This window comes from Mauremys reevesii, linkage group 4, assembly GCF_016161935.1.
Source record: "Mauremys reevesii isolate NIE-2019 linkage group 4, ASM1616193v1, whole genome shotgun sequence".
Lineage (NCBI taxonomy): Eukaryota > Metazoa > Chordata > Testudines > Geoemydidae > Mauremys > Mauremys reevesii.
This window is the reverse complement of record NC_052626.1, coordinates 43,292,544-43,306,001: the sequence shown is the minus strand read 5'-3', so window position 1 is coordinate 43,306,001 and position 13,458 is coordinate 43,292,544. Positions and strand designations below refer to the sequence as shown.

The 13,458-nt window shown below is 46.5% G+C and overlaps 2 protein-coding genes across 6 annotated transcripts in view; one reads left to right on the top strand and one right to left on the bottom strand.

Annotated features, from left to right (window-relative positions):
• Positions 1-123: 123 nt before the first annotated feature.
• On the bottom strand, positions 124-13,396 carry FAM161B (FAM161 centrosomal protein B). Of its 3 annotated transcripts, none has more exons than XM_039533794.1 (9): positions 13,099-13,396; positions 10,710-11,044; positions 9,715-10,268; positions 6,227-6,564; positions 4,410-4,528; positions 3,747-3,914; positions 3,135-3,234; positions 916-1,049; positions 124-660 (listed from the first exon to the last, which is right to left on the bottom strand). In XM_039533794.1, exons 2-9 carry the CDS (start codon positions 10,913-10,915, stop codon positions 579-581), a joined length of 1,701 nt encoding a protein of 566 aa, XP_039389728.1. In that variant the 5' UTR covers positions 10,916-11,044; positions 13,099-13,396; the 3' UTR covers positions 124-578. The 3 variants fall into 3 exon arrangements, with proteins under 3 accessions (XP_039389728.1, XP_039389726.1, XP_039389727.1); XM_039533792.1 differs by having other exon boundaries at positions 10,710-11,029; XM_039533793.1 differs by lacking the exon at positions 13,099-13,396 and adding an exon at positions 12,687-12,998 and having other exon boundaries at positions 10,710-11,029.
• The window catches only part of COQ6 (coenzyme Q6, monooxygenase), a 17,797-nt gene continuing 17,663 nt past the window's right edge, over positions 13,325-13,458 (top strand). For 2 of the 3 annotated variants that reach the window (XM_039533805.1, XM_039533803.1), the window contains exon 1: positions 13,363-13,450. In XM_039533805.1, the coding sequence (XP_039389739.1) occupies positions 13,378-13,450 (73 nt within the window). In that variant the 5' untranslated portion in view covers positions 13,363-13,377. Of the gene's footprint in view, position 13,458 lies in introns of all 3 variants that reach the window. The other variant, XM_039533804.1, reaches the window with a different exon arrangement.

Here is a 13,458-nt window from a genome sequence, read left to right as displayed (position 1 = left end):
AGGAGAAGGCAAATACAGTAGAGTGCTGTGTTAAAAGCAAACTACTAAAAAAAAAAAAAAAGCATTTTTCTTTTTGCATAGTAAAGTTTCAAAGCTGTATTACATCAATATTCAGTTGTAAACTTTGGAAGAACCATGTTTTGTTCAGTTACGAACATTTCAGAGTTACAAATAACCTCCCTTCCTGATGTGTTCATAACTCTGAGGTTCTACTGTTGAAACTCTAGAACAGTGGTTCCCAAACTATGGGTTGTGACCCCAAGTGGGATTGTGCCATCAGCAGATGGGACTGCAGTCGTGCCATCAGTGGATGCATTTACAGTGATTGTGAGTGTGTGGAGGATGCCATTTGCTCCAGGTGACCTTGCATGTACAGTGTGTGAGATCATGCTGTGTGGCAGACACCATGCTGCTCTACAAAATGGCATCTTCCAAGCTGTCAGGTCACAGAAAGCAATAAGTCTGAAAATGGGGTCATGCAGGTAAAAAGTTTGGAACTGCTGCTCTCATCTCAAGCATCTTGGACTAAAGGAAATTGAAAGTAGGTCCTTTGAGTCTTGTGCAGGGTTCTCATGTTGTCATTCTTTGTTCCCTGCTCTTCCTAAAGATTCTTCTTCCTGTACAGTGCCAATGTCTGTGTCCCTCTGAGACTCCTGAGCTCTGTAGAAACAGTCAGAACCTTTTGTTAAGTACTGGAAATAATCTGAGCTACTTTATTCTATGCATGAAAAGCAGAAGTCTGGTCATAAGCACAAAAAGCAATAGGGGAGCCTTATTACTTGATATAGGCATAACAGAGTTATCCTCTTCACCTTTGATGGCACAGATTAGAATTCTTTGGGAACAAGGAGGAAGAATGTTTCTGTTTAGCCAAAGACAGGAGAGTTGGTTCTATATCCTTACTGCTTTGATTACCTGTGAGTTTCAGACTCTTCCTCCTTTGTTAGGACAGTAGCATCTCTCCCTTTGTTCCTTACAAATTCCTCATTCAGCCCCACCTGACAAAGGGTGTCTCGGTAGTGTCGCTCTGCCTCTTGCCGGGCATCATGCTATGGAATTGAAACAGAAAAATGAACCAACTAGAACTGGGTCCTGCCCCAAAATGGACACCCTAAAAAGAGGGTTTCAGTTCATAGCAGCTACACAGGGGCTGTGATAATAGAGAGAGCTCTGTTCAGAGTCACAACTGTGAGCCACCTTGAAGGCATGCAGGACTCACCCCTGTGGCACCTCCTGCTGGTCATCAGGAATTAGCTCTTCTCCCACTGTCAAAGTGCCCTCTGCAGGCCAGTGTCCTGCTGCCACTTGGCTTCCCCTCCCCCCATGCCCCTTTATCTAGGGTGCTTCCCCCTGGCAGTACACCCACAGTCTCAGGGTCTCCCCTCCCCAGGGAACCCCCACCCTCTATCCCCACCTTGCCTTAGTCATAGGCTACTGCCAGTCACCAACTAGCATTCACACCCTGGGGCTGCAATGTAAGCCACTCATCATAGGCAAGGTTGGGTCTGGACCTGCTGCCTCTCTCTGCAACCCAGTGCCTTGGACAAGGCCCTGCACCCTGAGGAGTTGTCAGCCTGGAGCTTCCCCAGCCCTGCCTCACTCTAGGCACCCTGAGCATCCCAGCAGCCAGGCCTCTACTCACTGCCTTGAGAGAGCATCTGTGTGCTTCTGGCCCACTGCCCTCTTATAAGGGTCAGCTGGGCCCTTAATAAGCCAGCTTTGGCCTGATTGGGGCATGGTCCCCCAGCTGAGGCTGCTTTCCCCAATCAGCCTAGGCTTGCTGCTTTCCTAGCAGCAGCCCTCTCACAGTCTCAGACCTCTCCCAGGGCTGATTTCCCTTCAAGGCAGGAGCGGGTGACCACCCCGGTACACATCTCCTTCCACACTCCTGTTCCTTGCTCCTCACACTCCCTGTGGACAGCACTCCCATCCTAGTAGGCCAACAGATGAACCCCAGTCCTGATTCAGCTACACTCTTCTGAGGGAGAGGTTGGGAAACAGGTAATTTCAATCCCAAGGGAGTAAATTGAAACTGGTGTAGGAATTAGATCCACTTTGGAGTCCCACCCAGCCTACTTGCAAGCAGCCAAAAGTCATCCCCCCTCACTAGTCCAACACCCTTCACTGACTCCAACTAAATTCTGCAAATTTGCCTATTCCAAGATATCATCCATCCAGAAATTTGACAGCTCTTCTAAAGGTTAAACCAAACTATCGGTGTGGATGGCCTCCTTCTCTTTATGTGAGTGAATGCCACACCAACCTTTGCTAATTCTTTCTAACTGACAAATAGGAGATTGACCTCAATGGCATTACTGCATAAAGATGCCAATGTCTTTCTCTTTCCACCCAGATCAATTGCTCAGCTGAACAGTTTTATTATGAGCTGGAAAGACAGCTCTTTTAAGAGGCTTAGTTTAGTGTGCAGCTGTCTTGTCCCTACTTCTAATCAGACTACTCCACAGCTCAGAGCTGATGTGTAGAATTTGAAAGAGGAAACCCAGGAGGAAGTTTTTTACATGGTACAAGGTTTGCAGCCACAGTAAAAGTTTGGTTTTTAAGCTGCTTATTTTTAGTGTAGTATCAGATATGTAGAGGATATTGTACAGTGATGAGATGTACTGAATAAATAGTCCCTGCCCAACAAGCTTGCAGTTGATTGGAGGGACTACATTGTTTGTTTCTTTCTAGGACCTGTCTGCCACTTTCCAAACAAAAGTACAGAACAAACACCAAATTGAGTATGGTCTTCAAATGGTTGTAGATCGTAGATTTTTACATTGTAATCTATGTTATTCAGGGCAGGGACAGTGAGTTCATATAGTGCCTGGCAGAATGAAGCCCTAAGCCTGATTAGGGCCTTGGGGTGTTACTGCATTATAAATTAATAAGTAGCTGTAAAGCTTCACAGAACAGCTGAGCACAGTGGAGTGGGTTTTTTCCTGAGGGAGGGAGGGAGTTTCCCAAACATTAAATGGGAACATGTCTGTTCCTTTCTGAATTTAGTCCAGAAAACACAGCTTTTGCACTTTCTTATTCCTGACTGAATTCCACCCAGCTTCCTTACTCATCTCTACAGTTAGCTGACAAAATATCTTGTGCTCCATACTGGTACTGGAGCTTTGAGTGGTTACCTTCATGACCTGTTCAAAGAGGTATGGTCGGTTCTTGATTCGTATCTGCATTTCTTCCAGTTCTTTTTTGTACTCCTTTGTTCTTCTGCGGTCATTCTGCCTGAAATGGAAAAGTTCCCTGACTAATCGTGGTGCCCTCTGACTGACTTCTTGGTTTCTGATCATTGGAATGACCTTCTAAACCCTCATCTCAAATACCTCCAGGACATCATGCTCTTAATTGCTTTGCTTCTGCTTCACATACCGTGTGCATCAGACAAAATGCACTTATAGTGCTGTAGGGTTCACAGTACTAGGTAAGCTTTCACTTGAAGATGAGCAGTGAAACAGTTAATACAAGCACAAATATTAAGGTTGCAGTGGTGGAGGCACTCACAGAAAATGTGATCCTTGTGTCTTTTTCTATCTGTTTGGAAAGAGCGGTGTTGAAATGCAAAAAAAATAAAATTAAAAAAAAAAAAAGACAGTGAAATGGGCATGACTGCCACAGGAAGGTAGATTTTGGGTTGCAGGTGCCCAGGGTCAATCCCCTTCCAAAGCAATTATCTTTTGTTGTTAAAAACAAGCTACTGCTGCAAAGAGCTATCTATCAGTGTGGCCTGGGATACTGACCAGTTCTGTTTCAGCTTCTCCTTGTGCGTCTCCTCCAGGCTTTTATGGGGATCCATTGCTTTTGCTCGGCTGCTCATAGATTTATGCATAGCCTGACATTTCTTTCTCTGTATCTCCATCCAATGAATTCCTTCATTCTCCCTGCTCTTTTTGTCTTCCTGGCAGTATCTATACAGAGAAAAGTGGGTAATGGGGCAGCAAGTTCATTTCAGAGTGCAGGAGTATTGGCTGGGAAGCTCACTCTGCTAATGCTGAAATGTGACAAGCTGTCTAAAAGGATGATTAATGTGTTACTGCCATGTAATGCCAAAAACACTTGCAGGGGAGCATGGCAAGAGAAGGGAACACGCAAGGGAAGGGTATTAGCAAGGGGGAAATACATGGAGGAAGATGAGAGGGAGGACAATAGGCACTTGGATACTAAAGTAATGAGACTATCTAAGAAATGAGAGTCAGACATGCAGAGGGAAAAAACATATCTTACAGAAGTCAGCACCTCTTATCATTCAATGGGGGAGAAGCTGCTTCCAGAAAAACCAATCCAGGCATTGGTGGGAGTGGCAGGTGAGATGGGGAAGAGCTAAACAATTTAAAATGTTATCTTCTCTTCTTTATTATTAGTGGGGCATGGTCCTGTAACCAAGTACTTTTTTCCCTACTCACCTAATAGCAGATTCCCTCTTTCTTGTTGCATCTGTAATGTGCACTGGAAGGGTGTTGGAAGAGAGAGAGGAGAGACCAGTCAGAGAATGACTTCTTTGCATGGGAGCCTTGGAAGGCTGCTGAAAAGCCAGACAGAAATTAAATCTAGTTTAGTATAATTGTGAAATGTGCAGAATCTCCTGTTGTTCTTTAGGTAGCTACTGAAGAGACTCAAACATGTTTGCAGCAGTCTGTGAGGACAGACCTCCAATTCATGCCTACCAGTTAGGTTGGTGGGACTCCTTAACATGACACTGAAGAGAGAGATTGAAAAGATAATCTTGTCCATTTCTTCCCAGTGCAGCATTACCACTTTCTAGAGCAGAGGTGGGCAAACTATGGCCCGCGGGCCACATCTGGCCTGTAGGACCGTCCTGCCCAGCCCCCGAGCTCCTGGCCTGGGAGACTAGCCCCCGACCCCTCCCCTGCTATCCCCCCTCCCCTGCAGCCTCAGCTCGCTTGCTCCACCGCCGGCGCAATGCTCTGGGTGGCCTGACCCGGTGCTCTGTGCTGTGTGGTGGCATGGCTGGCTCCAGCTAGGGTGTGTGGCTGTAGCGCCGCCAGCCACCGGTGCTCTAGGCAGCGTGGTGAGGGGGCAGGGAGCAGGGGGAGTTGGATAGAGGACAGGGGAGTTCAGGGTGGTGGTCAGGGGGTGGGGGTGTGGATAGGGGTCAGGGTGGTCGGGGGGAACAGGGGGTTGAATGGGGCCAGTCAGGAATGAGAGGAGGGGTTGGATGGGGTGGCAGGGGTTCCGGGGTGGTCAGGGAGCAGGGGTGTGTGGATGGGGCAGGGGTTCCAGAGAGGCCATCAGGGAACAGGGGGGGTTGGATGGGGCAGGAGTCCTGGGGGGGCAGACAGGAGGTAGGGGCCAGGCCACAACCCCCTCCCCTAACTGGCCTTCCATACAATTTACAAACCCAATGCAGCCCTCAGGCCAAAAAGTTTGCCTGCCCGTTCTAGAGTTTTGTTCAGTCTAATTTTAAAGACCATCTTTCACCACTTCCCTTGGAAGACTATTCCACAGCCTAATGCATGTCATTGTCCACAAGCTTGTGCAGATATTCTGCATGAATTTTCCCTTTCTTCTTGATTACTAAGAATGCATAATGTTTACAAAGAAGTGAGTTTCTAATCAATGGCACAGATTGTTCAATATAGATAACAAAATCAGGTTGTTGAAACACACAAGGCAAATTATAATATATTTAAAAAAAAATCACATTGTATGACTTCTTCCTAGCACAGTATAAAGAACTGAACAATGGAAAGGCTATTATTCTCATCATTCTGGAATGCACTGTTGGGTTACCATGCCCCGGATACTCCTGGAGGCAGCCCACTGGATCAGTGTTTTGGTGCCCAGCTGCTCATATTACACCATGAACCCAGTTTTCTCCCTCTGTCTGGCAGAAGCGGCTCACCGTACTCTGTCTTGTTTTGGGGAAGGTCTTGGACTTTGGTCTTGAACGGAGTCTGTTCCCCTCAGCTTTCCTCCAGCAGGCAGAAGTCAGATTGATCTCAGTGGGGGACCTGTCTAGGAGTAGGCAGAAATGGCTGTGCCTTGGCTGCCTTTGCCTCACTCCTCAATGCCCTGCCTCTGGCTGACCAGGGATCTAGGGAGGGGCCGTCTTAGACAAGAGCAGACAGATCTCCCTGTCAGGTAGGTCAGCTTCAGTGAAAATACATAGGATTATAAATCAAAAGACAGAGATACCAGCAATCTGACACCTGGAGCAGTGTGAAGGGTGTAATGCATCAGAAACACATCATCCCCTCACCTTCATTTTCTGCTCATTAGCCTGTCTCTGCCTGTAGTGGAGATTGGAGGTTCTCAGTTTAAACGGTTGATTACGAGTTGGCTCTTTGACTTCTCGTATCCTTATTGCTTCTCTCTGAAACGCCCAGTAAAGTGTTTCAAAATCAGGCACCGCTGGGTTAATTCTTGGTTTAAAGCTGAAGTCGTCTTGCAGGAAGCTGAGTTTTTCTTGTTTGGTTTTGGTGGCGATTCGGGACTGTGGGTCTCTTTGTCTGTTGCTAGGGTCAATAGGAGCGGAGGAGTTTTCCAACAAATCCTTGGCTCTCATCTGAATGCGAATTTTCCTGTAGAGTTCAGCTTCTGGGAAACAAAACCATATCAATGAGAATAAAGACTGGAAGAGAGTGTTGAGAACTGCCAACACAGAAAAGGGAGAGGTTGGGAGCACAGTGAGGTCTTGCTCCTACAAATGTTTCATCATAATGGGAGAGAATGGGAGCGGCTAACACAGGTAGAGTGTTCAATATTTGTTTGCTTAGTGCATTTTTCCACCCAAAATGCAAGATTGGTCCTTTATGACTTTTTCCTAACCCCTCACAAGCACCTCACTGATTTTTCCTCTCTTGCGATGGCATAAATTAGTGAGCACACCATCCCTCCAGAGGTGCAGTTTCTGGACAGGTTGTCTGTCCACCGCCACCACCATAAGGGTGCTGGTGAAGATAGCTGCACCCTTCTGTTCTGTAGGAATGTGGTGGTAAGGGGCTCTGTGATGATCTGTTGTAGTCTTCCTTTAACTAATGTCCCTGGGGCTGATCACATGATCCAGACATTGTAACTCGAGTATTCTTTTACCAGGTGATTTTTTTTTTCAATGAAGGATCCAGTGATCTTAGTCCATATTAGAAAAGATTCTGGGTAACAATACATACAGTGGGGAGCAGAGCTCTGCATCCCTGAAGTCCTCATTTCATGTCATTTCTGGGCCTTATTTTCCGTGGGAGGTGGGGAATATATGTTGTAGAGATAATATGCAAATTTGACTTCTTTCATCTGTGCCATTTTCGTGGACACTATGTATGCAAATATTTTTTCCACTTTTAGAAAGGATGGTGGATAGTGCTGTTGGCACAATATGATTTTTATAGGGCTTGTGTAGAAATATACATAGTCTACAAGGTTATAATGACTTAAGTGTGACATTCTATTGAAAATGTTCATTTTTTTCCACTGATTCTTATGTAACTTATGAAACCTGCATTTGTGCATATCCAACTGGTCAGTTGCCTAATTACAATGGTACAAGGTACCCACACTGGCTGCTGGGACATCAACCATAACATAGAATAGCAAAACAATGATCCACCCAATCTGGTAGCACTCTCAGATCACACCAGTTGTCTAACCAATCAAGTATCTTATATGTCTTCCCTATCCAGTCAGTCAAATAGTCCATTTAGAATAGAACATTACAAGCTGGTGAAATTTTTTAATAAACACACTCAATTGGGGAGAAAACCAGAGGCAACAGTAAAGGAATATAGATTACAGCAATTAGCAAATTAGACATTTGCAAAAAAATGTGATGGCTTTAAAATGGCCAATGCAAACACATCATGTCACAGAGCATGGAGGTGATGAGAGGCTGTACATGGCTCTGGTGAGGTCTGCCTGTAATAGTGGTTTGAATTCTTGGCACCATAGTGCCAGAAAAATATTGACGAAGTTGAGGGGCTGAGAAAAGCAATAAAAATGATTAGGGGATTGATTTCTCAAGAGCTAAGTATGTGTCACTTGCCTAAACAACAACCACACTGTAACAAGTCTACAAAAATCTCAAGGAAGGAAAATTTATTTAGGGGTCTTCAGGTAGGTACATTTAGGCTGAATATGAGGAAAAGTTCCCTGACAGAGCTGTACTTAGCTAAGGAATTCTTGCCTGAAGGAACTGCTGGACGTCTCATTGCTTGGGACATTTAAAAGTGGACTATATAGAGCCCTGGAAACAAGACTCTGGGGAACAATCTTGTATAGACTTTCATAACTTAATAGATGTCCCCCATCTTGAACTTTTAAGATTCATTGTTTCGTTTAATCTTCCACTGCCAACTCTGTCACAGACCAGCTTAGTCCATGTAGCTCAGAATCAACAGTCTGACCCCTGTGGTACTGGAAAATATTGTAAATCTATCTAATCCACCAGGGGCCAATATTAGATGTTTCAGAAGAAGGTGTAAATTTCCCTGAGCTGTGGGGAAGGAGAAGCTGTGGCTTGGCTGAGCACCTTATAAAGGACGCCAAGCCTTATTATCAGTATATGTGGAGCAGCAGTGGCACCTGATGGGAGAGAAATGATTGTCCAAATTATAATCTCCCATCTGCTTTCTTGGAAGATCTGTCCCAGTGCTGGTTCCCCCTCCCATCCAGAGGAAAAACTGAATTACCCCCCATCAGGTTCCTCTCCTGTTCTGGCATACCATGGTGGGATGTGTGAGAGGAGGGGGTGGTTGGGAGCGCAAGGGATGTGCTCCTACAGTAGTCCCATACTGTGTATTCATGTTTACTTGCACACACTCATGATTGGACAGCTATGCGCTTACTTGGAGACATAGATATTTTTCAAAGACCAATGTTCCCATGCTCTTTCCTGGGCCATGTTCCATCACACAGGTTGATGCAATGTCATGTCACTATGTGACAATATCACTAGAATTGGTGACTCCCCCTCCTATTTTGATCTACTTTAACCATTACTCCCTCATTACAGAGACAAGATGAGTGAGGTAATATCTTATATTGGACCAAGTTTTGTTGGTGAGAGAGACAAACATTTGAGTTACACAGAGCTCTTTGGCCTGGGAAAGGTACTCTGACTGTCACAGCTAAATACAAGGTTGAACAGATAGTTTACTTATGCAGTTCAACCTTGTATTTAGCTATGACACTGAGTACCTTTCCCAGAACCAAGGAAGAGCTCTGTGTAACTCAAAAGTTTGTCTCACCAACAGAAGTTGGTCCAATAAAAGACATTACCTCACTCACCTTGTTTCTCCAATATCCTGGGACAAACACTGCTACAACAACACTGCTTTACTCCTTCATGTAATTCATGTAACTATGCAATACTACACTGTGGAGAAAATGTCTTCTCAGTTCACATGCTGCAGATGCTGGGAAGTTCTCACTGCCTGCTTCAAGGTGTGAGAGCCCTGCCTCCCTGCTTTCTTTACTCTGATAAAATAAATGTTTGTACATGGTGAATGGACAGGCTAACCAACGACCCTCTTTCAATCCCTACACGTGGAACAACTACTTCTTTCTTATGGCTCTGAGCAATCTTGACTCTTCTCCTGGAGAGATGTCCCTATCAGGAAGTGCCTAACAGGACAAGGAGCAGAACATGTTATTTCCCAGCCTGCATTGTCATGGCAGTCAGATAGCGAGAGAGATGACTGATGAAGTGAGGCAGACAAGGAATCCCTTCTACAGGAAGACGACTAAGCACTTTACCTTTGAGTTTATCCCCAAGAACTGGGTTATAGATGAATTTAGGGACTGTCTTGTTGCCTTTTGGTTTGGAGTTCTCAACTGGAGCCAGTGCTGCCAAGATCTTCTGTCTGATGGCCTCTTTCTTCTTGTCCTCCTTCTCCAGGAAGCTGAAGGGTCGCTGAGTGGAAAGGAGCAACTCTTTTCTCTTCTGTGTTGCCACCTCCCTGCGAATCTCATTCTGCTCCATTATTTCCTGGTAGAGTGGCAAGTAAACATGGGCAGGCACCGGCTGTGCGCGGAACTGCTTCTGGCACTCTGCCTCCTCCTGACTTTGTCTTTTGTCCCTTTGTTTTTCCAGCTCAAGGGAAGCACGTGATTTCATCAACTGGGGCTTTTTATGAGCCTCACGCAGAGTCATCTTGAAGGGCTGGGGGATGGTGATAGTAGAGACCCAGGCAGATGCAGCATTATTTGGCCTCAGGTGGGACTGAGGAAGTGAGAGAGGATTTTGCTGATCCCAAGGACTGTCCAAGTTTAGGTCAGTTAAAGAACTGGACTGGCTTATGATACTGGATCTGTGGGTAGGACAAAGACATTATTAAAGAGGCAGTAACAAATAAAGTAATAAGAAATCTCAAAGGGACATGCAATAGAGAGCTACCTTCTGGCTGGGTAGAAATGACACTTATATACATTTGTAAAGTCCTTTGAGAACGTCTGATCAAAAGTGCTATATAAATGCAATATACTAGAGAGTTGCATACTTTGTTGCTTATGTAGGCCAAGCAGCACGCACAACTAGGCTCCTCACCCCTTGATGTCTAGAGCGTTCCCTGAAATTTTGGAATTGATCCAACATGGTCTTCCAAAGTTATCATGTTACATACAGACAAACAGAAATGCCATTGAGTGGAGGGTTAGGTCTCACTTGCTTGGCCAATATCGGAATTCAACTGGAGGCATTTCCAGGAAGATCATGAACAGAAGGAAAATAACAGGTGTCCAATGTGTCCTACCTTGAAGTCTCATAGGGCTTGCCCTGCAGAGTCAATCTCCCGTTGTCTTGGAAGAAGTCTTCCAGTTCCTCCTTGAAGGGTTTCTGGTCATTCTCCAATTTTACCTGGTAGAGCAAGCCCAGTTCTAATAGATACTGTCTGTTTTTCATCTTGAGTGCCTGCAGTGTGTCATAATACCCCTCAGCTGAGCTTGAGGCAGCTACCATTTCCTTGCCTGGCTGGAGAAAATCCAACAGCTCATCTGTCCTGGTCTGAGTGACACCACCACCAACTCTCTCTGTTTCTGGCTCAGAATCTGGGGAAGGTTGAGGTGGAAACACCTAGAGAGATCAGAGCTGGATGTTCAATAAAGCCATTAATAACTGCCTTACACTAATGTCTTGAGCTCTGAGAGGCAACTCCTACACAAAGCCTTCTGCCTGTTCTGATGCCAAACTCCACCTTAGCCAGCTGCATTCCCACTAGTGCAGGAAGGCAGAAAATATAACATAAAAGAGCTGACAAGGATAAGTGCAGAGTCCTACACTTAGGAAGGAAGAATCCCATGCACCGCTACAGGCTGGGGACCGACTGGCTAAGCAGTTGTTCTGCAGAAAAGGACCTGGGGATTACAGTGGACGAGAAGCTGGATATGAGTCAGCAGTGTGCCCTCATTGCCAAGAAAGCCAACGGCATATTGGGCTATATTAGTAGGAGCATTGCCAGCAGATCGAGGGAAGTGATTATTTCCCTCTATTTGACAGTGGTGAGGCCACACCTGGAGTACTGCATCCAGTTTTGGTCCTCCCACTACAGAAGGGATGTGGACAAATTGGGGAGAGTCCAGCGGAGGGCAACAAAAATTATTAGGAGGCTGGGGCACATGATTTACGAGGAGAGGCTGAGGGAACTGAGATTATTTAGTCTGCAGAAGAGAAGAGTGAGGGGGATTTGATAGCAGCCTTCAACTACCTGAAGGGGGGTTCCATAGAGGATGGAGCTAGGGAACTGGGGTAAAAATCTGTCTGGGGATTGGTCCTGCTTTGAGCAGGGGGTTGGACTAGATGACCTCCTTAGGTCCCTTCCAACCCTGATAGTCTATGATTCTATGATTCTCAGTGGTGGCAGATGACAAAACAAGCAATGGTCTCAAGTTGCAGTGGGGGAGGTCTGGGTTGGATATTAGGAATCACTATTTCACGAGGAGGGTGGTGAAGCACTGGAATGAGTTACCTAGGGAGGTGGTAGAATTTCCATCCTTAGAGGTTTTTAAAGTCCGGCTTGACAAAGCCCTGGCTGGAATGATTTAGTTGGTGTTGGTCCTGCTTTGAGCAGGGGATTGGGTTAGATGACCTCCTGAGGTCTCTTCCAACCCTAATATTTTATGACCTAAATCCTACAAAAAGCAGAATACCCAGTGCCTCTCTAGCACTCCCTGTCATGCAAGGGTCTTGCTGTTGGGGCTTTTTCAGTTTACACACTATAATCTATGCAACTCAGTCCTTTATGCTCTCCTCACCCCCCCTTCAGTTGTGTCCTCCAGCACTTTTTGGACATAGCTGTGAATCTGGCCTATGGTACCCAATCCTGTTGCAACTGATATGAATAGCAAAAAAAAATAAATCTCATTTTAGTGATGGGAGCAGGATTGAGCCTCTAACTCTCACTGGAATCAATGGCAGCAGGAATCAGCCCCAAACTATCCACAACAAAATTCATTAACAACTTTGCTTAATTGCAATCTGTTTTTTCCCAAATAGTTCCAGGTTAGGAGTTTTAAGGAGATGTAACTATTTGGGAAATTTGGAGAGTTATGAACAAGTATTTCTGAGATAGTGGGAGACAAAGAAACAAAGGTCAGGGTAACTTTTAAATGACCTGTAACACAAACATCCCTCTTTTCCCTCTGGGGTGAATCTGGCAGTTGTCAGGCCATGTACATTTTCCATGCTATATTTTTAGGGAAGTTACAACAATGGAAGCTGGCTGTAACCTTACCGAGGCAGAGGCAGACAAAGGGTTAGGGTGCTGATGTGCAAGGTCTCTGGCTAGTAAAGAGGAAGGGGGGCCAGTAGAGGACAAAGGGCTTTCCCGGGGTGCAGGCACTGGGACTTAGGCGACCCGACTTTTTCAACTCCCTGCTTCGCCGTGGCCTCCCTGGGCGACCTCGGGGAAGTCACGTGGCCTCCCTTGGCCCCAGTCTCTCCCGTGCAATAGGGGGAAGAGCCCCGCAATGGCCAGACCAGGGGAGGTGCTCCGTTGCCATGGTAACGGGGCCGCGGCGTTGAGGTGACACACGGGCTGTCAATCCCGCACGCGCCCTGAAACCGTTACTCAGAGCGGGCAAAGAAAACGCCGGTGGTTCACATGGTAACAGCCCCCTGGTGCCTGGCCCCCTCCCTTCTCTCACCTGTCGGGTCCGCGCCTCGGGCCCACACCCAAGTGGCCCCATTTTGGCTCCGCTTAGGGCTCGACACTGTCGTCTCTGGCCCTCACGGGCTGTGCCTAGCCCCGCCCTCCGGCGGGCCCTACCAGTTCATTGGTCAGGGGATGCCAGTAGGCTAGTCCAATTAGCGCTGTGGCCAGGCCTCTAAGCCCGCCCTCTGTGTCGTCGTTGCTCCAATAGCCAATAATCGCCGTTCCTTCTGCCCGTCGATCGGGCGGACCTTTCCAGGAGGAGTCGCCCTGAATGCACCTCGGCTGTTGGCACACGCGTTGTCATGGCGCTTGTTTTGTCACTTCCGTTTGGGGCGGTTGTTATGGTGCTGGG

Excerpts from the sequence above, each read along its gene's own strand:
- FAM161B (XM_039533792.1), bottom strand. The coding sequence starts at position 13,140 with ATGGGGCCACTTGGGTGTGGGCCCGAGGCGCGGACCCGACAG. Across the intron at positions 11,030-13,098 it reads CCGAGGCGCGGACCCGACAG|GTGTTTCCACCTCAACCTTC; the intron begins GTGAGAGAAGGG and ends TGATCTCTCTAG. Across the intron at positions 1,050-3,134 it reads TCTTTGAACAGGTCATGAAG|CATGATGCCCGGCAAGAGGC; the intron begins GTAACCACTCAA and ends TCAATTCCATAG.